The sequence below is a fragment of the Drosophila ficusphila genome, unplaced genomic scaffold (assembly GCF_018152265.1).
Source record: "Drosophila ficusphila isolate 14025-0441.05 unplaced genomic scaffold, ASM1815226v1 contig_412, whole genome shotgun sequence".
Taxonomy (NCBI): Eukaryota; Metazoa; Arthropoda; class Insecta; order Diptera; family Drosophilidae; genus Drosophila; species Drosophila ficusphila.
Genome location: NW_025064326.1, coordinates 6,701,510 through 6,727,433, shown reverse-complemented (window position 1 = coordinate 6,727,433; position 25,924 = coordinate 6,701,510). Strand labels below are relative to the sequence as shown.

At 38.4% G+C, this 25,924-nt stretch overlaps 1 protein-coding gene across 4 annotated transcripts; it reads right to left on the bottom strand.

Moving 5' to 3' along the window:
- Positions 1 to 13,541: 13,541 nt before the first annotated feature.
- LOC108098384 (antigen 5 like allergen Cul n 1) lies at positions 13,542 to 15,548 on the bottom strand. Of its 4 annotated transcripts, none has more exons than XM_017201249.2 (4): positions 15,505 to 15,548; positions 14,568 to 14,721; positions 14,114 to 14,508; positions 13,542 to 14,060 (listed from the first exon to the last, which is right to left on the bottom strand). In XM_017201249.2, the coding sequence occupies exons 1-4, from the start codon at positions 15,522 to 15,524 to the stop codon at positions 13,655 to 13,657; spliced, it is 975 nt and encodes a 324-aa protein (XP_017056738.2). In that variant the 5' UTR covers positions 15,525 to 15,548; the 3' UTR covers positions 13,542 to 13,654. The 4 variants fall into 4 exon arrangements, with proteins under 4 accessions (XP_017056738.2, XP_017056741.1, XP_017056740.1 ...); XM_017201252.2 differs by having other exon boundaries at positions 15,513 to 15,531; XM_017201251.2 differs by having other exon boundaries at positions 14,568 to 14,742; positions 15,513 to 15,529.
- Between the last annotated feature and the right edge of the window lie 10,376 nt (positions 15,549 to 25,924).

Sequence of the window (25,924 nt, the reverse complement as noted above, 5' to 3'; positions counted from 1 at the left end):
CGACTAATAATTCTTTTTCCAGTTTCTTAGCAGTTTCTGTCAGCGAAGTTTGTTTAAACCCTGAGCAGCTTTATTTATTATCCTTATTAATCAGTTGTTGAGTAATATTCTTCATCATTTTATGACTCGAAATCAAATAGTTTGTGTTGATATCATCGTAAGCATCTTGTAACTTGACCTGCAATTTCGAGTTATTGGTTGTCAACGCGTCAAATTTTTTGTTCAGTCCCCTCGTCCTCCTCGGCCAATTCCCGCCTTAAGCGACGGCAGTCCACGGCGGTCATCGCCTCAACATCCGCCTTGAAAACAGCGGGGGCGTGGCTATCGACAACGCAGCCAACGGAAGCCGCACCTTGAGTCCCAAAGAGATCCCGGCACTTCGCATACACCTTGACCATCCATTCCTGGCACTCCGGCCTGTTTACATCAGCTATACAAACGGGATTCATATCTTGTCGGATGATTCCTTCACTATAAACATTATTCGAAATCGCTTTATTCACATTTGACAATCCTAACAAATACATAGAGATGAGTAGATTTAAATAGATATTATACTCTTCCAGAGGGTATTTTACTTATTTGTGATGTTAGCAAGGGAATTGTTTTTGTTGATTTCATTTATACAACCGCTGGTTGATTGGATCTTTGGCCTTATCATCATTTCAAATTTAATTAAAAACCTGTCCCATCGACTTCTGCTACTGGGTATAAAAAAAAATTGGAATATTTTGTATTTAGCCAACTGCAATTGAAAATGTTTAATTATTACAAGTAAATAGATTTTCAATGAACCTTATTACCTTGAACCACATCGTACCATCCTGTAATCAAAATCGGTAATGCAAGAGAATTGAGAATTGCCTCGATCAAATGTGGTGAATTCCTTGTTCTCAGAGGGAGAATATAAGTCCCGTGGTAATGTACCAGAATATTTTCCCAAAGACTTTATCGCATACGATTCCTTCTCGCTGCCAATAGTAAAGTTATCGTAATACAAGTAACGATTTTCATTAGCATATGGTTCTACTTTGATGTAAAGTTCGTGGGGTCGTTCAAAGGTTGCGAGATACAATTTTTCGAGTCCAACAAAAAATTCTTTATTAGGGTTTCCAAATCCGCTTTTATAGTCACTCCAGCTACGATTGAAGTTTTCGGGACCCATCTCGAGTTGCCTATAAATTGTCATCCAGCCTGTTGAAAAGCCAATTCCAGGGTTTTGATTGCACATCGATTCTGATTTTTCTGCACTGCTTTTTAAGTTTTTGATTTCTTGTCGAACCTTATTCAATTCAGTTATGACATTGATCTGATCAGTTTCGTTTTTTATTTTAACATTACACTTTTTGATTGTTTCATTTGCGACTGCTAATTCTTTTTCCAGTTCCTTAACAGTTTCTGTCAGCGAAGTTTCATTATCCCTGAGCAGCTCATTTGACCATCCATATCTTTCAGTTGTTGAGTAATAGTCTTGATTTCTTCATTTTTAAAATGCACATTCAAAAAATTGATATTGATATCACCGTCAACATCTGATAACTTGACCTGCAATTTCGTGTTATTGGTTGTCAACGTGTCTATTTTTTTTTTATCAGTTCCGACCAACAATACGCAATGCACTGGTTTTTGGTATAGCGGGACTCCTCTGTATCATCTAACAGGTTCTTTATTCCTTTAAGAGGATCTGCAACTAGAAGTGGTGGTCTTTCCCAGAAAAAACAGGCCAAAAAGAGAACGAAATGGCTCCACTTCATAATGCGCGTTTGAAACGTTTCACAATCTACTCAAGACTGAACTAAGCTCTACAATTTTGAAGCTCACTCCTCGGGGTTTTGCCAAAATTGTTCCACGATAAGAAATATATAGAGAACCTAGAGCACCTTATCAGCTGACTTAAAAGTTGCAAAACCTTTGTTGATACTAAAACTGATGTGATAACTCATTGTGAAACCCAAAACAAACTAGAATCGCGCTTGAGCTACCGTTGAAAACTATATAAATTTAGATTTTTTTTTACTTCTTCAGGAATTCTTTACTTACAAAGCGACACCTGGCGCTTCACGGATAACTGGCTCCACCTAGGGGCAGATCCAAAACTCGCTGGCTCCGCCTTTTGTAAGATTGGCACTTCTTTACCGCCACCTAGCGGTATTTTTACACATCTCCAATTTCGCCTGGCGTTATTTCTTTGTTCCTTCTTGAAAAAGACAAACGTGTACAACTTGATATATAAACTATAAATAATATAAAAATATCATAATATTTATTAATTATTCATTCAGAAATTCCGTATTTTCCAATTTGGAAGCCTTGTTATATAGTTCTTGAAGCAGTCGCTCAGTATTTTTCGTTTTAAAATAAGATACATGTTTTAAATTACATCTTGTGCTGTTGGCTACAAATGTTGCAATAAAGCAGCAACATATGTATTTATTCATTCTGTGTTGCTGTGCCCGAAAAACGTTTGTGTTGCATGTAACTTTTGTGTATGAAGCCACTTGTGTGTTGCTAGCAACTTTTAGGTTGCGAGCCCCACTTTTGTTCCAGACACAGTTTGCTGGGGAAACTCACCACACCGTGCAACATGTGATTGTGTGCAACATGTTCGCCATTAAATTTCACTCAAACTTAAAGGGGAAAGCAACCAAAGTTGCAGCAGCATGATGCTGTGTTGCCATTGGCTCACCATCGGAACTTAAGTCTTCGCATGGCAACACAATCCGAGTCCTGTGGGTTTTCGTATCGAACTCCAATTGGACGGAACAGTCGTCCTTTGCTTGGACTGTCGGCATGTTTAACATGTTTAACTTTGGGTCATGGATGCCAAGATTATTTAAATAGGCTGGCTTTTAAGGACTAACTGATGACGTGTCGAAAAGCAGCAGAAATGTTAATTAGCCGCATTTGTTTGTCTACCACAGCTCCTTGACCATCTCTCCCGCAGCTTTCTAATTGGTTATTTGTTTTTAGCTTGACTCCACGATTTAATAATAACCTTCAGCAGTTTGCCAATACATTTTATTTTTTTTTTTAACCTATCACATATTATTATAGTAGTTCAATATCCTTTTGAGATAAATAGAAACTATCTTATAATATAAGAATAATATACATAATATACATATATGTATTATATGTATAATTTATTTATTATTAATATTATTATTTTTATTCATTTTCTATTCTATATTTTATTACAGTCAAGTTCTCTTTAATTTTACTGAAGAATTACATTGATCAAAATAAGTGCTTAGATATTTATACACATATCTCAAATTTGACCCATGAACTTAGTTGTTTTTTGGGGCCAAGCAAATCCGTATGAAGCATTCTTATCTTAGTCGTTATTATGCCAACTGAAGTTTACATTTCAAATCTACTCGCCATCACTTTCGCTTCTTGGGTCACGTTCGACTGGTGGGATCCTGCCCCATCGACTTTGCGTGGCCTTCAATGCTGCAAAGTTATCATTTCAGCCTCCCGAAAGTCCTCCCAAAGTTCTATACTTTCTGCTCGGTTTCAGTTGGCGCCGTTTATCTGGCGGTTCTTCATGGAGGTATGGGGAAAAAAAAAACTGAGACGAGCAGGGGAAAAAATTGGGTTATGCCTTTGCCGTTGAAGAAAAGTGAAATTAGCATAAAGTTGCTTCTTTCTCCTTCAGTTTTGTGTACTTTTTTATTTGCTACCGCCGCCTCTGCTGGGTTAACTTTTTGCAACGTTGTTTGCCGTCTTTTTGCATTTTGTTTGTAATATCTTGGGTGTCGTACTCTCCATGGGCGTTGGTCTTTCTGGCCAATCAACTGGGTGGCAAACGCTTACGGCATTAGTCTTTCTTGTTCAGTTTTTCGGGTCGCATTGTCTAATTCTGCATTAGAATATGCAAATATTTAAGCGGAAAGGTAGTGCGGCAAGGGGACTCTGAGGTGGCATTGAAAAGGTAATCTCTCAGAGAACTTGAAAAACTTTTAAAAAGTTTTAATGGGGACTTTATGAATTAACTGCTTTATTTTCGGACCTTTGAGTAATTCTACTAATTGCCCTAATTTATTTAATAATAAATCATACTTTGAAATCGGAAAACTTCAAGCTGGCAATACGAACAATACCACACACACACACAAACACACAAAGTGGCGCTTGCTAAATGTAAATTCAATGGGAATTGTTAATGGCACACAGAGAAACACAATCAAAATGATTGCATGTAATTTATTAATGCCTTGTGCGGCACAATTTGTTTCCCAAAGTATGTGAAATGGATTTACCGCCCTGATAAGGCAGATATATACAAGGATTGGCTTTAACATTCATTCACTTGATTCTGCATACAGCTTTAGTTAAAGATGGCAGCATATTGGGAGATTAATTAAAACTGAACGCTAAATGTAAAAGTTTAAATGGAAATCCACGGGAGGGATTTATAATAATCAATTTATAGAACAGAAAACATTTATGGTTATTTAAAGATATATAGTTTTAAATTTAAATATTCTTTTTTTCTTTGCAATTTAGGTTTCTATACTTTTAGCAGATAAAGTTAATACCCTCTCCTTCCATTTAATCGCACCCATGTAATTAAGTGGTGGCTCTACTACGTGTTTGTTTACATTCAAGAGAGGTATTTTGAAATGCACGGGCCAGCCATCAATCAGCCCTAATTGAAACAAGTCGCTTTGATATGCCACTCACGTTCAATATCAATTAATGCCACAATGAACTTATACATTTTTAATAACCACCCACCCACACACACACATTTGATTCGCAGACAAGCGATTGCGATGAAATGTTAAATGGATTAATAATTAATTGCTCATTTTTTTCTACCAAACTTTGGCTGGTGGAAAGCCCTCGAACTAATGTCGATGTGGATTCTTTGGAAACTTCCTTTCGGGCGAGAGGCGGTTGAAGGACTCCTCAGGAGCTCAGGCCAATTGCCAAGTTAAACTCTAAACAAATTTAATTGAAAAACTTTTGCGTTTCTCCCATGCCAATGGTCAGAATTTTAGCCGGGACGGAGAAGGGTCCTGGGGATCTTGGACTCCTGCGAAAGGATACAAGTGCATATGCAATTGTTGGCCCTTGAAGTTGCAGCTTCTGTTATTATTTTTTATTACTATTATTATTATTATTTCGCCTTCTTGCATTTGGCATTGGCTTGCTTGTCGCGATTCACTTGAGACCCGTTTAGCATTTGGACCTGGCCTTCTGTGCTGTTGGCTCCCCGGCTGAAATTTTCCATATTTAATTATTTGGTAGATGTTTTGGCCAAGAGTCACCAACGAGCTGCGAAAAGTTTGTCGGCCGTTGCCGAAATTGAAATTATAACTTTTGACTACTTTCTGTTGCATCTTGGCTCACGACGGTCGGTAGTTGAGTTCCAGTTTAAACATCTCGGAATTTTTTCAATAAAAACAACAACTTATTCAACTTAAAGATCGTTGAGTTCAATAAACTTTGTTTAATATTATCAACAAAATGATTTTACTCAAACAAATATGATTGAAACTTAAGTTTTTTGTGGCCTTCATGAATTATTTTTTTATATAATCTATATTCTTTCTTTTTACAATCCAAGGACAATTGCAGTCAGAGATAGTTCCAATATGAAAACGGAGATGAATTGTGGCTATTCAGCTATATAATGTCCTTAAGTTGCACTAGTGAACAAGAAATGCATGCATGAGTTTGCCTGTCTTAAGCTATGGATTTATTTGAAAACTCAAGGATCGACTGGCGAGAAAGGACGCTTCCTCTTACAAGTGTCACAGTGTGTGTGTGTGTATCCGTGTGAGCATGACATTCGCCGGCAGCAAGTGGCTTCTTCTGTGGAGAATCGAGCCAACTTGGATACGCATGGCAAGTTATGTCCTTGCTGTAATAAATAAGGATTGCAAAACTACAGTGGTACCTGAATGTAACTCATCGTAGAGATTGATGTACTATTATTATCCCAAAATTAACATTTGTTGTAAAAGGAAACATTAAATTAAGAAACCGAATCTTCTGTTAATAATATAATATTTCTTATCTCAAAATCTAAAATTTCTTGAATTCTTTTATGATTTTTATTCGAAGTCAACCAGTAGTTCATATCCACTCTTAACTTGTGTGTGCGCATTATTTTTTTTGGACTCATTTTAATTTGCACTTGTGAGTGCTGACTTGAATTCCTGCCATCCTGCTGTCAGCGAATACAGAGACATGGGGCAAGAACACACATATAGTGTGTTGCATGCACCTCGGCTTCCAAAATGGGTGTGGAAAATGCCATCCTGCTGTCAGCGAATACAGAGACATGGGGCAAGAACACACATATAGTGTGTTGCATGCACCTCGGCTTCCAAAATGGGTGTGGAAAATGCACATCGGTTTCGGTTTCTGTCTGAGTCTTCTGTCGGTATCTGCCTTGGTTTTCCCCCCTTTTTTTTTTTTTTTTCCTTTCGCGGCACTCTGATGCTGATGTTTTCGCATCCTTTGGTTTTTTATTGGACCTGCGGCCCACTTTGTCTGCGACTTGCAGCTTTTTGTTGTGCCCCAAGATCCGTCTTTCGCCTGCAGCTGCGGCTCCTGGTGTCCTTTTTACACTTTGTCGCATTGTGCGGAAGTGTGCGCCACTTGAGAACTACTTTTACTTTTGTCTATACGCAACAGCTTTTGTTCCCCTGGACTGTCCTTAAAGCTGCTACTCGATAACACAATTGGGCTTTAGGCTTCAATGTCATTTGGAGTCCTTTTGTATTAAAACTTGAAACGAGAATTAATACACTATAATGATGGTGAAATTTGTTTGAAAAAAGGATAAGAAATAAAGTTATAGTTTCTTACTGAAATGAATTATTTTATTTATTAAGTTAGTAACAGTTCTGTCTTAGAATTTTCTTTAATAAAAAGTGTTAAAAAGACACTTCAGGTGTGTCCTGCGCGTAATTATTAACACGTGGCTGCAAATTTTTAATTGCCCGTTTCTAATTGGACCAAGCCGTTCCCAAGCGTTTAATGTCTTGGGTTTGTCCCCGTCGAAATAGCCATAATAATGGCGTAAATGATAATGCCCCCATAACAATCAAGTTGTCGAGACAGAAATATGTATTTTCCACGAAGTAGAAAAACAAGAAATTGAGTGAAAATCCAAAAGGAAAGTCATAAAAGTTTAATGCCTCACAAAAGCCGTGTTGCTTTCTTTCCTTTTTTTTACTTTCAGAATCGGTTTCTACGTACCATTACTGACTGTCCCTGGTATGTGCGTGGCACGACACTTCACAGAGACCTAAATCTACACACTGTGGAAGAACAGATTGGGAGACACACAAGCCGATACCGAGATAGATTAGGAAGACACCGCAGCTTACTGGCTAGGAATCTACTCCCAGCGAGACCTTTGAGGCGTCTCAAAAGGCAAGGCTTTGCCAAGACGATAAGGAATCAATAAGAAAATACTATATATAATCCTCTTCTTAATGCTGAGGTTTGGTTTACTTTTCTCATTGGTGACACCTGTGTTGTTAAGTACTTTAATTTGCTGTACAGATTCTGCACTAAATAAATAATAAGAAAAAAAAAAAAAAAAAAAAAAAAGTTATCTTTCGAGCTTAAAATTGTTTATGCTACTTTTTTATCGTGCTTTTGTTATTTGTGTGGTTTATAATAAAGTTGTAAAAGGCAACTACTTATTGCTCGAAAATGTTTATCAAAGTTATGAGAATATTTTTTTTAATATAACAGCGGCTTAAAAATATATATTTTAAACGAGCTTTAAAGTTATGGAGGAATAAAGTTTCTACTCTTTTATTCGGTGGATTGTAATTTAATACCAGAACAAAGATATAGAACACTGTGTAGCCACATAAAAGTGAAAGTAAAATCAAATGTAAACCACTCGGAGTGGGTTGTTAAGTACAAAATGCAATTGGAAAGTAAATGAAGTGAAAACTCGGGGAAATCGCGTGACGAATGCGATGCCTTTGGCTGCCACAGATTTTTTATGGACCCTTAAGCCGGAAAAGTCGAATGACCCGCCACGTTGGTCAACATGCTATAAGCGGTCGACAAAACACTTTACTTAACCCGTTCCAAAGCCGCCACCAGACACGGATTTAAATTGTCCCATCCTCGGGGTTTCATCAAGGTTTTAAGTACCCAATACAAAAAAGGTGGCGAATTTAGAGTGTTTTAGTGACTGTTATCTACTCGTAGGCCTTTTATTCAATTATTCGTTGAGTTTCAGGGCTTAACCCTAATCAATATTGTAAATCACTAGATTACATTCTGTAATTATTCGTTTAAACAATACTTTATTGCCTTTTGCACCTTCGTTGACCTTTGTGGCATAGATTGTTTACAATAAAGGGCCACCAAAATGGCAAACAGGACAGAGACCTTGTTTTTCCTCGCTGCCAGCCTTAACATTTTTAATTAAATTGCTTTCCTTTTTTTCTGCTTATTTTTTGGGTGTATCATTTTTGGACCTGGCTTGGCTTGGACTTTGTGGTAAAATTTACTATGTAATTTCCGCACAGGGGACACGGCGAAGATTCCTGTTTTACTTGCTGCAGCGCACTTGAATTTTAATAGAAACTACTGCAGCAGCAGCAGCCAGGAAAAGTCCGAGATTGAAAGGGGGCAGGGAAAGGGGCAGGAGATTCGAGAAAATGTGTACGAGTATGTTGCCATTATGTCATAACTCATGGCTGCTGCGCCTGCAGGTATGCAACGCTCTGTTTTTTTTTTCGCCTGGCAAAGAGAAAGGGCCAAAAGAAGCGGCAAATAAAGAAGATCGAGTATGAGCCAATGAAGTACGTATATATAATGTATTAACCCTTTTTAAGTTTGTGTTTTTATAAGTATTTTCTCATACTGTAAAACAATTTTAAACTTAACAAATGATACCATATGGTCGCCTAACAATATATTTATAGTTACAATTTACAAATCTCTTTTCATTACTCCCTACTTTTATTTCGAATTAAATTAATTTGAAGGGAAAATAGACAGCATTGCTTTTGGGGTTAAAGGAGAGAAAATTATTTCAACAAGTTACAAATTTTGGGAGTACGTGACAGTTGGTTTTCGGTTTGGTTTCGGTCCAGCCCACATTGTTATGTTTGTCGCGTAGATCTGATCAATGACCTGCGAGGCGATGGCAATCCAGCCAGCAGCCATTAGATTTCAATAGGTTCTGGCTGGGAGCGCTCGATTTCGCCTCGCAATGCCGGAAATTGTGACAAATTGATTGAACTAAATGGTAAGAATATCAGGCATCAAATTGCCTGTGACAACGAGAGGGAACTCGGCCATTGGAATGGACTGAAAAGCGGGTGGCTTTCGTGGGTTCGTGGGTTTTGTGGATGGGTGAACATGTCTGCCTCGTGATTCCTCAGCTATCATCGATTTGCGGATAAAAAAAACAGAGAGACCCACGCACTTCGAGCTAGACAAGTTTCATATGTCAGTCTCAAGTGTCTTCGCCAGACGACAACAAAAACATCGAGCCGTTCTACAATAAGTCCTCCATTCTGCGTCCTTGTTTTTGTGCTCGATATTAAAGCAGGAATTCATATTAGAGCCAAAGGAACTCACAAATCAACACGCATCAAAAATAAGTCAATTCTTTAATTTATTATCTGTGCTAAATAACTTTATTTCATTAGAAACTATTTAATGTAAAAACAAATAAATGGTAATCTTTTATACTTATTTATGTGTTATTTATTTTATAGTGCGAATGCTAAATATATTTTTACTATTGATAAATTTTGCTATTAAAGGCCAACCCTTTCTCACTTTTTCTACTCAATCTTGGGTCTCTTTAGAACCTGCTGTTGACAATTATGGCCAACCTTTTGCTTTGCGACCAAACAAGTGCCAACGGCAAAGGCAAGAAAACTTTCCCTAACGAAGATTGATTTCACTTTTGGACAGTTTTGTCCACTCTCGAAATGCAGTTTTATTCACCAGCCATTAATCAAAGTACCAAATAGGTTTGTTTCTGTTGTAAGCATGCTGATTGATTGATTAATTGGTTTTCATTGCCAATGCAATTGGAGGTTAATAAATTAGTTTCGAATAACTTTTTGCCAGTCAAGTTGTAGGTACTCGGAATTGAATTGAAAAAAGGAAAAAATGGCTGACACTTTAGACAGGGAAATTAGGTGCAAATAAATAAATACTTTATAGAAGGACGCGAAAGTTTTTTGATTAATAACCAAAGCAATTGGCTGTTGTAGAATATAATGAATTAAAATAAAACTTTACAGGTAGGCCAATTGAAACACAATGAAATAGGAATCAAATGGACTACCTTGTCGAACTTTGGCCATAATTCAGTTGGCTAGAACCACAAACTGCTTTTCCTTTTTTTGGGATCTCCCCTTTTTTTTTACGATCTTTGCCTTTCCAGTTTTTTGGGTTTGCCTTGAGTGGATTTATTGTTTCGAGTGGCAAATACAAATACAAAATTGCAGCCATCACCCACATCAATTTTGGGCGCACGTTGTCGACTCCTGTCAGCCACAATATTCTTCTTGTTAACAATAGTAGTGAGGATTCGAGGTCTTGAGGATTCGGGCTACTGAATGTTGCCGAATGAATGGCCCTGGCTGGCACACTTTGTCACTTCAATTTCGATGGCCCGGGATGTTGGTTATTGTTGGTAATGTTCCTGCTGACACGGCCATATATGCGAATTGAGAACTCGAACTGTCCCAGTTGCTCCACATCCATCTCCATTTCATCTTCATCCCGGAGACAATGTGTTGCAAAGGCCTTTGTCTTTAACTTGGTCGCCTTCTTGTTCGGCTTCTGCCTCGTTGTTTTCTGTTTTTTTTCTGTGCTTTATTGTTATTCCATGATTTGACTCAGGACCAAGTTCTATGGACGACAGGCGGCTTTGTTTGCGGATTTCCAAGAGATTGCATTGGCTTTAAAGTTTGCGCCTAACTTGGGGGATTTGTATGGGTTCATTTTGGATTGCACTTGATGGCAGAGAAAGTCCTAAAAAACAGGGGATGTCTACTTAATTTTGGGGAATTTGATTTATTTATTATAAATTTAAATAAATATTTTTTATAAATTTTCTGTGATAAACAAATGTCTTAATTAAAGGTTTAAATGGCGTTTGGCGTGTAATTAAAATTCCCATCTGTGTTTCTGTATTCAGCTTTATTTTCTCTTTTCTTTTCGATTTTAGGTCACCATTTACCACAAGTCAAAGCCGTAAATTAAATATACATCTTTGAACTCTGTTACTCTATTTCTTTACTCACACTCTTAAGTTCATTTTGCATCGGAAAGTTTGCCAAGAAAGTAAAACATCTTAAAAATTTCATAATTTGTCTTGTCATTAAAGCAGCCTCTCCTATTTCCATTGCCAAGTGACTGAACTGACTGCAATGCAGCAGGAAGGCCATTTGTGTCACTCGTAAATTTCCAATGCCGGCAACAAGCCGCCAGCATTCGCATTCGCATTCACATTTTATACTTTATTTCCATTTCCTCAATTTTTTTCCATTTCCTCCGCTCTCAATTCCTGAATGTTGGCAAGTGGCAGTCATTGGCTTTCGCAGGGCCCTCCCGATTTTCGGATAGTGCTTAAAAATTTGCAGATTTACTGCGTTGCAGAAGGCGAGGAACTAGAGCTCCAGAAAACCGCACGCGCCGCAGAATTTACGAGAGTGCCGAAAACTTGACATTTTTCTGGCGCCACAGCTGAGGACAAAAGGCGCTGTCGTCATTTTCCCAGTGACTCCGCATAATGAGTAGTAATGCCTCTGGCTTGGAAATAACTTGTGACTCCCTCTTGCCACAAAATCACAGAAATCTCTTCTCCTATAAACTTTAAATTGAATTCCCTTCGATGGGAATTGCAACAATCAATTGAATTAAATGTGAATTTTTAGGGGAGTTTCCTCATATTTTTCTTTACCCCTTTTGCATTGAGCTCTCGAGTGACGAAATTGGCTTGAAAGCTGTTCCTTCTTGGCCATTTTCAATTAAACGCCCGCTCAAATTAAAGCCCATTTATGGAAATTTCTTATTAATTGAGCCAAGAAGCGAGCGGAGCATTGTGTTGATTTATGCGCCCAGTGCGCTCATAATTTAACAACCAAGGCCAAAAGGCCATAATAGTCTTCGCTGGGCTTTAAATGCGCCGATGAACTGAACTGAGCGCCACATTTTCCAACAGACGCTTAAATTATGCAAGTTAATTTGCAGCTGCCTGAAAATGATGACAAGAAATACCGCACACCCACTCGCAAACACACACATTCCCATACATACATATATACATGGAGCACAACAGGGCAGGAGTTCTTGCTCCTGGAACCTGGATCCTTGCTCCTGGCAGCCTAACAAGAGTTATTTCCCACAGACCGGAAGTGAAGTCGACATAAATTGTGGTCGGAACTAGTCGGCCCATCTGCACCCTCCAACCGGCAGCCACGTTGGCCATTTAATACATTGCGACAGCTATTCGGAAAGGGGGAAAAAGGAAAAGTGGAGGGAAAGGGGAGGGAGTGGGTGGAAAATGTCGGAGGTAACACACCACCTTCTTCCAGGTGGAGAAACTTGCAGGCAGAAGTTGGAATTAAAAGTCGGATTGACTGCTTGTTTATTGAATCTTATTTGATGACTTAAAGTAGTTCGAGTAACGGTAATGTTGGTTTAGTTAACTTCAAATAGTGTTAAAGTTAGTTAGTTTGAAAAAAGATTAACGAAGCTGATTCTTCTATTTCATTGTTTTTAAATATTAAAAGTTTTATAGTAATCTAAAATTCATATATGCGTTGAAACTTTTACTTAGTAAAGTGAATTGATTTTGTTCTTCACTATTCACCCAATTGCATTGCAAAATAAAAGGCTAAAATCTCCATAAAGAACGGAGTTTTCCTCGTTCTGGACTTTTGGTCGACTGTCAGAGGCAACTCTTTTCATGGGAAAACTGCCTAAGCACACAAAAACGGGGGGAAAGACCAACTTGTTGTCATGCTTTGTTATTTGTTTGCGGTCGTTTTCATTTCATTTACAGTTGCAGTTGAAGTGGCGGAATGGGGCCGCCATGAGGATCCCGGCTGCCTGATTTCCCCAGGTGCCACACACGGCGGCAACATGGCAACAGGACTCCACTTTCGCATGAGAGCCCGTATTTCGGATTTTCATATTTTTCCCTGACCATTCGGGTTTCTTGTGCCCTTCTCGGGAAACCTCATTTCCCACAGATAACACACATCATAACCAGAAGAGCGGGAAAAGTGTTGTTGGAGTAGGCTTATGAATAGGAAATGAGTGCCATTTTCCTGCGGTGTGTTTTTCACGTTTTCACGCTCACCTTCCAGATTGCAGTTAGGAATTTTTAGCTCTTGGTAGGCCAATACAAATGCAATACCATTACACTCATTCCTTTTTTTTATTTCTTAAAAATATATTACCAGATTTCATAGCTAAAGGGAATCAACTTTCCCATGGCATTACCAATTCTAAAGTGTTCTTTTTAAGATTTAAATAAAGCTTAAATGCATATTAAATGGTCCATTTAACGGCAATTCCAGAGTCCGTAGCCAATCTCAAGCCTATATTTTACCCATTTAGAAACTGTTTACAATTTTCTGCAATATTTACCAACACTTCTTTGAAATGCATTGATATTTTAGTACATTTAATTTTCCCCTTCGTCATTATAGTGGTATTCGTAGTCTGGTATTGGTGGCAACTCTGAATCCTGCTCATATTTCGGGAGTGGGAACTCAGTTGAATTGGGTTCCTCATCTTTTTCTTCATCGGTTGGGGCAAATAAGTCTCCGCCATCACAGTTCTTGACGGGTTCGTTCTTGTGGCAGAGGTACTGGTAGACTTTATTTGCACCCTTCGTGCAGTTGGAAGCTGCATTTCCCCCTGTGACCTCGTAGACGGGATTGAACTCATCCGTGGCGATGGTAACGCCACAGTTGTAAACGCACTTGAGCAGTTGGTGGACCAACGAGGGTCGGATAAATTCTATAATGGCACAGCCCAATCGGTTTGCCCGATCCCTCAGCACCTGGAAAAAGTGCTGAGAGTACTCACTGAAGGTAAAAGTTAAAAAATGGTTGAAGTAGTGTAAGTTTTGTTAACTCACATATCCTTTTTGTCCGAGTTGAGGTATAGCATCACCACATTTTCTTGATTCGTTGGATCTATCCAGTCAGCGAGTTGTTTTCGCAGCACATTTTTCTTTGTGGACATACAGTAGTACTTCTGCATATGGTAGCTGGCATCCGCATATTCATATTTCGGTGTTTTGACACAATCATCATCATCGTATGTCCTACATTGGCGCACCAAAGCATCGGCGACTTTGGCCAATTCCGGGTCCCATCGAAGCGTGGCCATTCTGGCTGCTCTGGGATAAGAATGAAGTCCGCCGGCAAACTTATTTCGATAATCATTGTGTGTGTCCACGATTATCTTGATTATATCCGGAGTCATTTTCACCATGGCGGTGGCTCGACTGGGACAAGTTGATTGGAATTTCTGGAAGAAAACTTATCTTAACTGATCATTAATTCAAAGTAATAAAATGTCTTACTTACCCCCTTGTCATTGCAGAGAATGTGTTGTCCTCTGCAAAGGTTCGGTTTGCACCATTTATTCGTAGCCCCGATCTCAAGATCAACCACAATGAGGAAAAACAAGGAAATCAACTTTCTCATGGCATTACCAATTCTAAAGTGTGTTCTTTGGGTTCTTTATAAGATTTAAATAAAGCTTAAATGCATATTTAATGGTTCATTTAACAGCAATTTCCGTAACAAATGTCAAGCTTAAATTTAACCATTTGAAACTGTTTACAATTTTCTGCAATATTTACTAGCACTTCTTTGATTCTCGAAAACTTAAGGTATCAAAAAGAATTTTATTACTTATTACAGATCTCATTTATCAATCATTGAAGTTGGGCAAGCTCAATCTAAAAATTCAAATCAACAACAAAAGAGCAAATTGATAGAGGAAGTGGCTTAAGTGGCTGTCTGATTTTACCATTTAGTCTTCAAGTGAGGAATTTAAAGAAGCAAATTCTTGTCTGGGACTCTCTAATTCTGTACTTAATTGTCTCGTGAACTTTTAACACTGCGCTCTTTATTTAAGCCTGCTGGAGTAGAATGCTCTGTTTAGTTGCCGTGAAATAATAAATCCAATAATACACACATTAGCCGCACCACATTTGCCGCTTAACGGCGGCTTAGCGAAAGAAAAGACAGATTCTGCAGTCTTTTCAGTTCTTCCCCCTTTTTTTCACCGACGAGTTTTCACTGTTCCATGAGCCACTCAACTAAAAGTCTAATCCACTTATTGGTAGTTGGTTCGAATTAGAAGAACCAACATGCAGCAAAAGGTTTTCGTATAAAAACTTGGCTGGGTTTAAAGCTCCACCAACTGGTCAATTCAAATAAAAAAAAAGTCCTGAAAAATTGGAGCACAAAATCACAGAGAGAGCCGCAGTCGCTTTTTGGCCAAATTATTACACACTGGCTTACAAAAAGGAACATAAAGGAATTCCCTTTGGTCGCTTTCACAGAGTTTTTCGAATTCGTTTGAGGACTTTTTTTGGGCAACAAAGAGTTGGCACCATGAAGGCAAATTAATTAAACTAATTGACTTTGAATGGTAACGAAGCGAATACGCGTTGTGACACACATAGAAGACCTGAAATAAAAACAAAGTTGAAAACGTACAAAAGTCGTCACATTCATTTTCCACGCCATATTCATTTTGAATGGCAAAAATGCATTAACAGTGCGCGTCCAAATGAAATGAGATATCAGAGATAAATCTTTATGGGATGTGAAAAAGCCAAGTAACTCTCATTGATGTTTGTACATTTTGTTTTAGCCGGGTTAATGAAATGGAATGATAATATTGCTGAAAGCATAACTAACTAAGAAATTAAAATTTGAAATTAAAGTTGCATATAAAAATTAATATTTACCATTTTCATTTATGCATTTTTGCACATTACACGTTTATTTTCAATGGCTGCAATCAAAACATAATATTTGCCATACAAATACCATGCCATACAAATTCCGACTCCCCGGAGATTTTACCTTCCAATTAGCTGCTGAAAATGGATGCACCGAATTGTCATATCGATTGCCGGATTCACATATTTGACGGCAGATGACTCATATCCCCAAGCTTCCTTTCCCAGGATTCCGCATTAATTACACGCCTTCCCCCCGCGAATCGCCTGTGGGGAAATCAGCAGCGCAAATTGTCGCAGGCAAAAAGTAATGAAAACCATGGGAGAAAGGAAACCGAAATTGAAATTGAATTTCGGCAGCCGTTGCCACAAAAATGCTTTTAATGCGAACCGAATGCGTTCAGGAATTCGCCTTGAGTGGCCAAATGAAAATGAGTCGTCGGCATGAGTACGAGTACTATATGTCATAATTAATGTTGATTGCCTGATTGAATGGTAGGCCGTGTGTGCGAACGACAATCCCAATTTCCATGGCCATCGAACCTCCACTTTGCCGCCAATATTGCGTTTCCGATTTAATATTAAGTCCTCGGAGTGTCAACTTGCTTTCCAGCCCATTTCAGGTGTCCTTGTTCAGGCGCATTGAAAGGACTCTCATCGGAACATATGGCGCATGGCCAAGAGTTGGAAAATTGTTTACTCACTGCATTTATATAAGAGTTTAATTTATAAGCTTTACTGCAAATTATAGTGATTTATGAACAATGAGTTCAAGTTTTAAATAGTTTGCTGGGTTGTCCACAAATAACTTCCAATTGTTATTAATTAGTTTGCTTACAATCCCAACAAAAAATGTTTTCTATTTCTGAAACGTTTTTATTTTTAAGTAAGTCTTCCACGCAATTTCCCAATACATTTTTTTTTTGGTTTTTGTGTTACTTTGTGAAAGAAATCCAAAGAGTTTATATTTACAAAAACCTTATATTTCTTTTATAAAAAACTGGTTTGATGCTTGATTGAAAGTTGTAGTCAAAAAATATCCTTTACAAAACTTTTCGTAACGAAACTTGCAACGGAAAAAATGTCTTTTCAAGTGCAAGTTCCCAAAGCGAATCTATGCATTTAAAATGTTGAAGGCGCGTTTGCAAAGAGAGCGTAAGGTAAACGAGCAAAGAACTTGATGGGCGACGTCTTTCACATGTTTGCGCCCAAGTTGTCTATCATTTCTTGTTGGCCACCTCGAAGGTCGCTGCTCCTCGGCGATGGGAAAAATGCCGAGAAAGATGGAAAAGCGATGCGATGTTTGTGGCACGTGTGAAAGATAAGGCTGCAGCATCATTATGCAGGAACAAAGGTCCTGGAAAACTAAATTGCGCCTTACGGAGCCCATTAAACACGGTGTGGGAAATGTTTGAGGTGTCAGTGCACCGGCACTATGTGCTAATTACTTATTTATATCGCTCAAATTACACGGCACAGCTATGGCAACCTGGCAACTCTGGCAGTGCAAACTCATTGCATACTTTGCGGCGGCCCAGCGGCAAAATGTACTTCAAGTGCAGGATTTTCAGACGGGATTTGAGTATGGTGGGTTGTACAGGTTAAAGTCGTTTTCTGTTTGTTTTTTTTTCCTCTGCTCTGCAGACAGCAATCAATCTGGTCGAGCTGCACTCGCATCCACCTCAGTGGATCAGACCCAATCAGTTCCCAATTGGCCGTGTAATGCGGCTCCTTTTATTTTTGATAGTTTGCCTCAAGTTTTTACCCTTTTTCGCTCGCTACGTGAGCATTTTACCCAAGTGGCTTTGAGTGTTTAAACAAATTTTACGGAAGAATTCGTGTGGTTGGAATACCTACCTATCTACCTACCTGGAATATTTACAAAGTTTTCTGCCTTTTAAGCATTTGCCATTGCGAATGGGGAGAGAGAAGCCCTTGTGATGTGATTTAATTCCGGAGAAGTGGGAACAGTGACAGCCAAGTGAAAAACAGTTTATCCACAATGAGGCTGAGAATTCTTTGACGCTCTTGGATAAACCAACTGTCTGTCTAGTTAAGCCCGACTTGCCACTTGCAAAACATTCAGGTGTGAAAATGCAGCCCCATTTTCCAACTTTTCCATGTTTTTCTCTGTTTCTGTCACTTTCAGTGTTTGGCATATCAGGTACCGCAGGCAAGTTTCGAGTTCGTTTTGTCAGTGAAAATAAAAAAGTATGAAAATGCACTTTACTCGTGCAACTGACAGCCGCCATTAAGCATTGTTGGTGAAATTATTTATAGGACTTTTTTAATGGTTAATTGCTCTTCAATAAGCATTCTATAGGGATACTTAAAAATCATATTTAAAACAAGAACGAGAGAGTATAGTAGTAGTAATAGAAATATTCAATTAATTAGGTAAGGACTAAAACTTTATCAATTATAGGAAACAAAAGGTACCTTTAACCCATTAAAACGTTTCTTTTGAAATAAAATCATATTTCAAGCGACCACATACAAATCAAACTAACGACAAGCCGTTTTCTACATTTACAAACCATTTCACCTTGGCTTGTCATTTGAAATATTTGCCCAGGTGTTGAATCTCCGTCCATCCATTTCGGTGTTTCTCGGCCCCCAGGAATTTCACTTTTACAAAAGGCACGGCGTAGACTCCGGTAATTCCAGCACCGACTGCAATGCATTCCCCGGAATTTCCGGAGGAGGCGGTTGCCATGTAAGGGCGCATTTTGCATAGTGGAAAATGCCCATGATGAAGCCGAGGAAACACCACTGGAGCAAGAACCAAGATCCAGGAAATTTATTGCTATCGCTGTCAAAGTGAAACACAAAACGACGTCATTAAGTTATGTCGGCGCTGGGGTTTTCGGCAAAAAATTGAGTCCAAAGTTGTGAAAAAAGCGGCTGTAGGTCTCGTATAGACTCCCATTTGTTTAAGTTCCGCTTCTAAGCTACAACTTTTTTTTGCTTAGATTTCCGTCACCTTTACAATTAATTGAAATGTTGAAAAATCTGACAAAGTAGGAGGTAAGAAAATCGAACATACTTAAATTCAGTTCTTTTAAGAATCTAATAACGAACGTTTAGAGATTTGCCACTTCAAAATCGGACTAAAATTGTCGAAGTTATGGGCTTTGGTTGGCTCGCTTGGGGTCACCTCCCTGCATTCTATCGGAAAGTTGAACAAATCTGACATGAAAAGGGGTCAAAATTTCTACCATCTGGAAACTGAAAATTTCGAATGAAGTTTGTTTCTGAATGCAATTACAAACGTTTAGAGGTATGCTACTTTAAAATCGGACTAAAATTGTCGAAGTTACCTTACTTGGGGTCACCCATCCGCATTTTAACGGAAAAATCTGACATGATCAGGAGTCAACATTTCGGCCTCGGGATACGAAAAATCCTGAATTCATTTTTTTTTCTGTATGCAATTACAAACGTTCAGAGGTATTCCACTATAAAATCCGACTAAAAGTGGACAAGCTATCCGGTCTGGAAAGCTGATTTGGGTCACCTTTTGCCGATGCACTTTAAAATTGGTTTAATCAGACAAAAGGAAAGTTTTTTATATTTTAGGCACTGTTTCCATTAAATTGCTGATTTGATCATTGCAAATTTGAATAGCCGAATAAATTTGCATGTTATGTGAAGAGACAAACTTTGAGTTGGAAACCGTGTCAGTTTCGAATTTGCAGACAATTAAAGTTGGCGAGCAGAAAGTCAAAAACGAAATCGATAGTTGCTCCGGGGAAGCTGATGTTCGGAATGGTTTAGTGGGTGGAAGTGGAAGTGCTACTCTTCTCTGTTTCGGATCCATTAAAAATGAAATTGTTAACAAAGAGCTGCCAGCCAGGTTCGCTATACTGTTTGTTCTTATCCCAGCTTCAGTTCTGGCCTCATTGTGTCAATGTGGCAAAAATGGGGAGTGTGCGGGTCGTGTTCTTGCAACATCTCCACATTTTCCATTCCGCCGTGGGCTGCTGCGGTCATTTCAAAAGTCAAATGTCGAGTGCAGTTCCATTGGGGTAAAGTTTTATGCCAATCAGCAAGCGGCAGGAAAAAATAATGAAAAAAAAAATAATGGTATTCTAAAAGCCCCAAAATTATTCGGTTTCCGCTTTTATATTTCCATGGGGACCGAATCGTTCCGCGTATCGTTGTGGAAATAATGAATGAATCGAGATGGCTTTATCGCCATTGCCATGTGAGAGTTGCGTTCAATTGGCCAAAAATCAGCAACGTGATTTTCTGACAGTTTTCCACAGACATGTGGGCTGTTTTTTCGTTTCGTACCTCTGGCTGTGAGTGTGTTAATTGTAGTGACTACAGCATTTTTATGCAGTGACCAACAGCTGTTGTTCGTACGATTGAAAAAACAGCTACAAATTTAAAACAGACAATAATTTCGGGTGGAAAATATGTAAATTATTTGATTTTTAAATTTCGTTTTGTTGCATTTAGTGCGGCCTTTAAAAAACTATGGATTCTTGCTGATGTACACACATTCTGTTTCAATAATTTAACTGCCGCCATTTGTCTAAAACTTGAATTTTTAAATTGTTACGACAAAAACTTGTAAATTGTTTTCTTTTATATATCTGTTTTTGTAAATAACCAAACAAATATATTTCAGTGCTGTTGTGAAATGATAAATGCCATTGCTTTTAAAGGGAGTATTAAAAATAATAATAAAAGTGGAAAATATGGAAACGTTTATGTTTGTGACATGTCGAGAAGTTCGTGAAAAACTTAAATTAGTGCACAAATATTAAAGCCGCCTTTAACAAGATGGACACCAAACCAAAATAATCCATTACCTACTCTAATATTTAACATGGTAATCTATAAGCAGACCAATTTGCCCAACCACTTTCCGACTTTGTTTCCGCCCAGCCAGCGTGAAAATAAAGGAATTGTGACTTTCCTCTTGGCCATTGAAACCTTCTCTTACCAGTATTTTGTAGCCAGCGAGCTTAGGTTATGGAATTTATGATTAAACAAGTTGTCAATATGCCGGCAAACTATTAGCCAAGCAATTTTCTGGAAGCCAGGGGTAGAGATACAGATAAACTGTTAAGCGGTCTCGTGGAAATCGATTTCTGGGGGTTAAGGCCCATTTACGCGCGCGACAACTTTCTAAGCCACAAATTATGCGAGTTGGCCGGAGGGATGCGGCTAAATGGGAAGAAAGAACTTTGGCGACGGCTTCCTCAGTTTCGTTTGTGTGTGTGAGTGTCTGTGTATGTGTGTGTGTGTGTGTGTGTGTGTTAGCGTGTGTTTGGCCGAAAATTGCATTTCTATGCAAATGCCATACAGTCAATGACTTTGTCACGACTTTCTAAGTAGTTGGGATGGTGTAGAAAAAAAAGAGGAAAAGATTTGTGAGTGCTCGAAAAAAACTTGGCGGGTGATCAACAGTTAGGCCAAAGTTGGCTTCCTCGTAAAGCATAAAGCCAATCACCATTAGCGTAATCGCCTTTGGTAGTGCGTATTATCGAGCCAGAAATCCCAAGTCTGAGCCACTTCGTGTTCCATCTCCGTTGTCATTGTTTTGGCCCGCATAAATTAAAGGGGGTCTCTTGATTTAGGCCTTGCTTATTTGTTGGCCTGAAGGGGCGTCTCACTCGGTTTCTGTTTATTGGCCAAGCTAATCGGTGAAGACCTCCGACTTGGTGTTTGTTTGTGGTTATGGCTTAATCCATGCTGTTTGCTCTGCTTGCAATAATTTACTGGATCTGTTATTGATTTGTGGAGTTCACTACGGATTAATTCAATTAATACTCTAGAATTAATATTTCGTATGATAGATGATATAGGTTACTGAAATAAATTGTAAATATATGTATTTCTAAATGGAACTACCCTAACTCAATTTTTAACCATGTCGCTGGAGATCTATGTTGTGAATCCTTTCCGAGCCAGTCCATCGATCGATTCCCCCGTTTCTACCCTTTCTCTGGCACTCCGCAAAGTTTGTTTGCATTGCCAATTTCACTGCCATGGATGCAATTTGCGTTTTGCATTTTAATGATGTCATGTGGGATGCCCACGGAGCCCACTCCTTCCAATCCTTCACTCTAGCCAACTCCCACCGACTGGCACATGTTCAGAAAGTTTTGCAACAGCACTCACATTCACCTCAACCGAACCACGCTCCAGTTACGATGTCTGCATTGAGTGACATTTGTCAATTTAAATGCAAGTAACTGACAGGCAAAAAATCGACTCAGCTCGCCACTGTCAGCTTTGCATTTGTGGAAAAGTAGTTGGGATTGAGTTTTCACAAACCGATTTCCGCGCTAACTGGTGGCAATTTTGCCATCGGACAATCGCTTTATTTAAATACATAAATCTAATTGAAAAGCTTTTCCAATCGCGTTGATTGACCTTAAGCCACGCCCACAAAAATTCCCCAAAGATACAATCCTTTGATATGTTCGCCATTTATTTGTGTGTGTTTGTGTGTGTTTATGGCCAAAAGTCAAAAGGAAACGTTTTTGAGTGCAAAGTTGGCTCTGGTTTTATTTTCGTTGGATTTTCCCCATTTTCGAGTTCTTCACAGTTTTCACCAATCGCCCTTGGGCATTTTTCAAAGCGTTTTGTTGTTTTTACCCATCCACGAAGAGTCCGAAGCGAAGACTCAGTGGGCAGAAATTGAATTTATTTAGCTTGCAGATTTGTTTGCCTATTTGTTTGATTGGCTTGTGTTGTCTGATAAAAGCGTTTCGCATCGGGGATTCAATTTCTATGGAATCGGCCGCCGGCCACTTTGGTACAAATTTTATTCATGCATACAATACACACACAAATAGTTTGCACTTTCAAAGACAACATTTTAAATGCAGTGGAGTTATTAGTTCGACTGCGTTTCAGTAGGTTGAAAAAATAATGGGAGTTAGCAGAGGGCATAAAAGTTCTGGAACAGGTTGGTGGTATTGATAAAGCTACTTTCTCTAATTGACTTCTTATTTATTTAATCTAAGTTGAATAACATAAGTTTTTACAAAGTAATTGAAAGTTCAGCACAATAGTCTGAAAATCTTATACAATTTATGAGTAAGAATTAATTGAATGTGAGAATGATATCAAGAATGTTGTATGTATTGAAATATTCCTTATTTTATTATCTCTTTTTTTGATGTTCATTGGCCAAGACTGATTCACCTTTCTGGCCTTTTAAAAGTCAGTTGAACTGTAAAATGCCAAAGCGGAGAAAAATTGGCAATAAAAAAGTGGAATGTACTCGTCGTCAAGTTTTTTTTCAGCGATTTCTTTGGGTCTCTCAGAATCCAACAAAACTCGTGGAACATTCCACGCAGACTGCGAATGGAAACACGCATTCAATTAGGCAAAGTGCAGTCCAATGTGCTTGCCAAAAGAATTTTTGAGAGACAGTCTTGAAAGTTTAAATTTAAGCTAAAAGTAAGCGGAAACAGACGAAGTTGAACAAAAAGTTGTCAGCTAAAAATTAGGCACGAATTGTTGGCAATTTGTCGTGTGGCCGGAACGTGGACCAAAAAAAAGGAAGCCCGCGCCATCGTGTGTGGGTAAATACTTCAACTTTCCTGGATTTTTTGGGGTCATGTGAGGCTACGGACTTTGGCTAATTGTTGCAGAGCTCGCGGAGTTTTTTTTTTTACTTCAGCTTCGCGGTTCTGTTTGCACCTTTTGGTCTCTGGCATTTTCCAACTGTCAGAAAAGGTATATTTTTTTGTTATACTTGTTTTTTTATGTGTTTGCTTGGCGCCGACTCGCCTTTTCTCCTCTTGGGCTTTTTTTTCTTAGTCCCTTTTTTAATTGCCTGGATTTCTGCATTTCGCCTTTTTCCGCTTGAAGTTAACTGGCTGCTGCAGTTCCAGTTGCCTGGAATTAGTTTTTCCTTCCTGCATTTGAATGCGCCTGAAATGTTTTCCGACTTGTTGGCAAGTTTGCGGAATCCTCAGCCACGCTTTTTTCTTCTGTCAGCATAAATGCCTCCGAAAGTCTGCGTAATCGACTTCTAATTAGTTAAGACCATTGTGTGCTTAACTATGCAGTATAATAGTAGAAACGTGGCGACTAATGAAACCGAAATTATTAACATTTGAAGGTTTACTGAATGCAAATGTTAATAGGTGCAGAAAATACTAAGGCATTAATGCTCAAGCAAATTTAAATTATATAATTAGTTAGAGTATACCTTCACCTATTACACTCTTTTTATAGAAGAATTGTATTTACTAAATTGTCCTTTTTAGATTCCCAGAATGATATAATAGCTCAATGTTATCCGTTTCCTATTTTGTACTATATTTGTTGGGAAGGCAAATTGGCTGAATGCCAAGCGATGGATTGCTACTCCCAACTCAACTGGCAACATCGCTGATGGAATGAAAGATACTCCCGCCATTCCTGCTAATAAACCGTTATAAACTGATGTCCTTTGGACTGCTCATACCTACGTACGAGTATATAGCCTGCCATATCTGCTAATCCCCAGTTGCGAAAGAATACGACAAACATTTAATCTGCACACAGACACGCGCTTAAACTTAACAACCGAGGCAAAGGCAGCATTTCCTTATTTTCCCAAGCTGCAGCCAAGAAAGGAAAGGAAAAAATGAAAAAAAAAATGCTGGGAATATGGCAGAATTAAGGAAAAAGGGGGTTTTCGGGGTGCAGGATGTCTTGTGTAAAAATTATGCGCCTTGTTTGGCGTTTTGGCATCGCTGCCAAGCAAAATACACAAGGCACATGATTATGTGATCACTTTGTGTGTGACGTGCTGGGAAAGCAGATCCTTTTTCCTTACCTGCCTTATGTCCTTCCCCTCTCCCACCGAAAACAGGATACCTGCCAGGATACCATGACTTTAATAAAAACAAATGTTGCTCGTAATAATTTCTTGCACGTCTTCTGCAATTTACTCGTCGTTCTCCTTACGCCGTTTCCTTATTTATATTTGGACCTTTGTTTTATTTTACCAGGTAGGGGAATGTCGTCAGGGTTGGACACATTTTCGACCCTTGCCCATAATTATCGTTTTAATAAGAATTAAGATCATTTGCGTAAATAGTTTGAAAGGTAAAGGCAATAGGTATGTCTGACAATGAACATTATATTGTGAAATGAAAAACATAGAAATGGCGAGTATTTAAAAAAAAAAAAAATGTAGTCAGGCTTGGACACTGTAGTCATGGTTGGACACTTGAATTGCTACTTCAGAAAAGTAGCAATAAAAGAGGACATTATCCATGGATCAGGTGTATTTTATGTCTTTCGACTCTTTTTCATTATGAACAACAAATTTTACAACCAAGTATGAAAAAAAAATTAATCAGATTCGCAATTAGGACAAACAGGACAGCATTATGCAAGTCGACTTTACCTCTTTCCGTCGTTCGCTTGTAGCGTGAACCTCTTCAAAGGGAGAAAATAAATTATTACTCAAAGGATTTATTTTTTTTTACTTATTTACTAATTAATTCACTTTTTGTTGAATCAAGTAATTAATTACCAAATTTATTTATTCATCCAACTCATACTTTATTTTTAGAACTTTAATCTATTTCTTTAATTAATATGTAGGTATATTTGTTCACAATAGAGAAAAAAAATTATTTCATTGATTGTATTTACATGTTTTGTAGTGAATAAATGTAAAAAACATTGGAAAAATTAAAATATCCGGACAAAAGGGGAAAAACTAAGGGTGTCCAACCTTGACAACAAAAAGTGCCCAACCCTGACAACATGAGTCATAACTCTACCGCACAACATAACTACCAAATCGCTTTATTTAGAACAAATTTTTTTTTAGGATTTCGTTAAGGGGGAACCACTTAACGTATTTTTAAACTTACCCTGCGGATGGCATATTTTCCGCTGAATTATGCCACTTTTTTAGCGCGTTCTCGAATACTTTTTTCTTCACTATCACGACACTATGTCAACAAAACAGGAAAATTAACAGTTATGGGATGC

What these genes read in the sequence shown, in the direction of transcription:
- LOC108098384 (XM_017201249.2), bottom strand. Translation starts at nt 15,524, where the DNA reads ATGTTCCTTTTTGTAAGCCA. An exon ending in ATGTTCCTTTTTGTAAGCCA is followed by an intron (nt 14,722 to 15,504) that starts GTGTGTAATAAT and finishes AATCTTATAAAG; the next exon opens with AACCCAAAGAACACACTTTA. An exon ending in TTCTCTGCAATGACAAGGGG is followed by an intron (nt 14,509 to 14,567) that starts GTAAGTAAGACA and finishes GTTTTCTTCCAG; the next exon opens with AAATTCCAATCAACTTGTCC.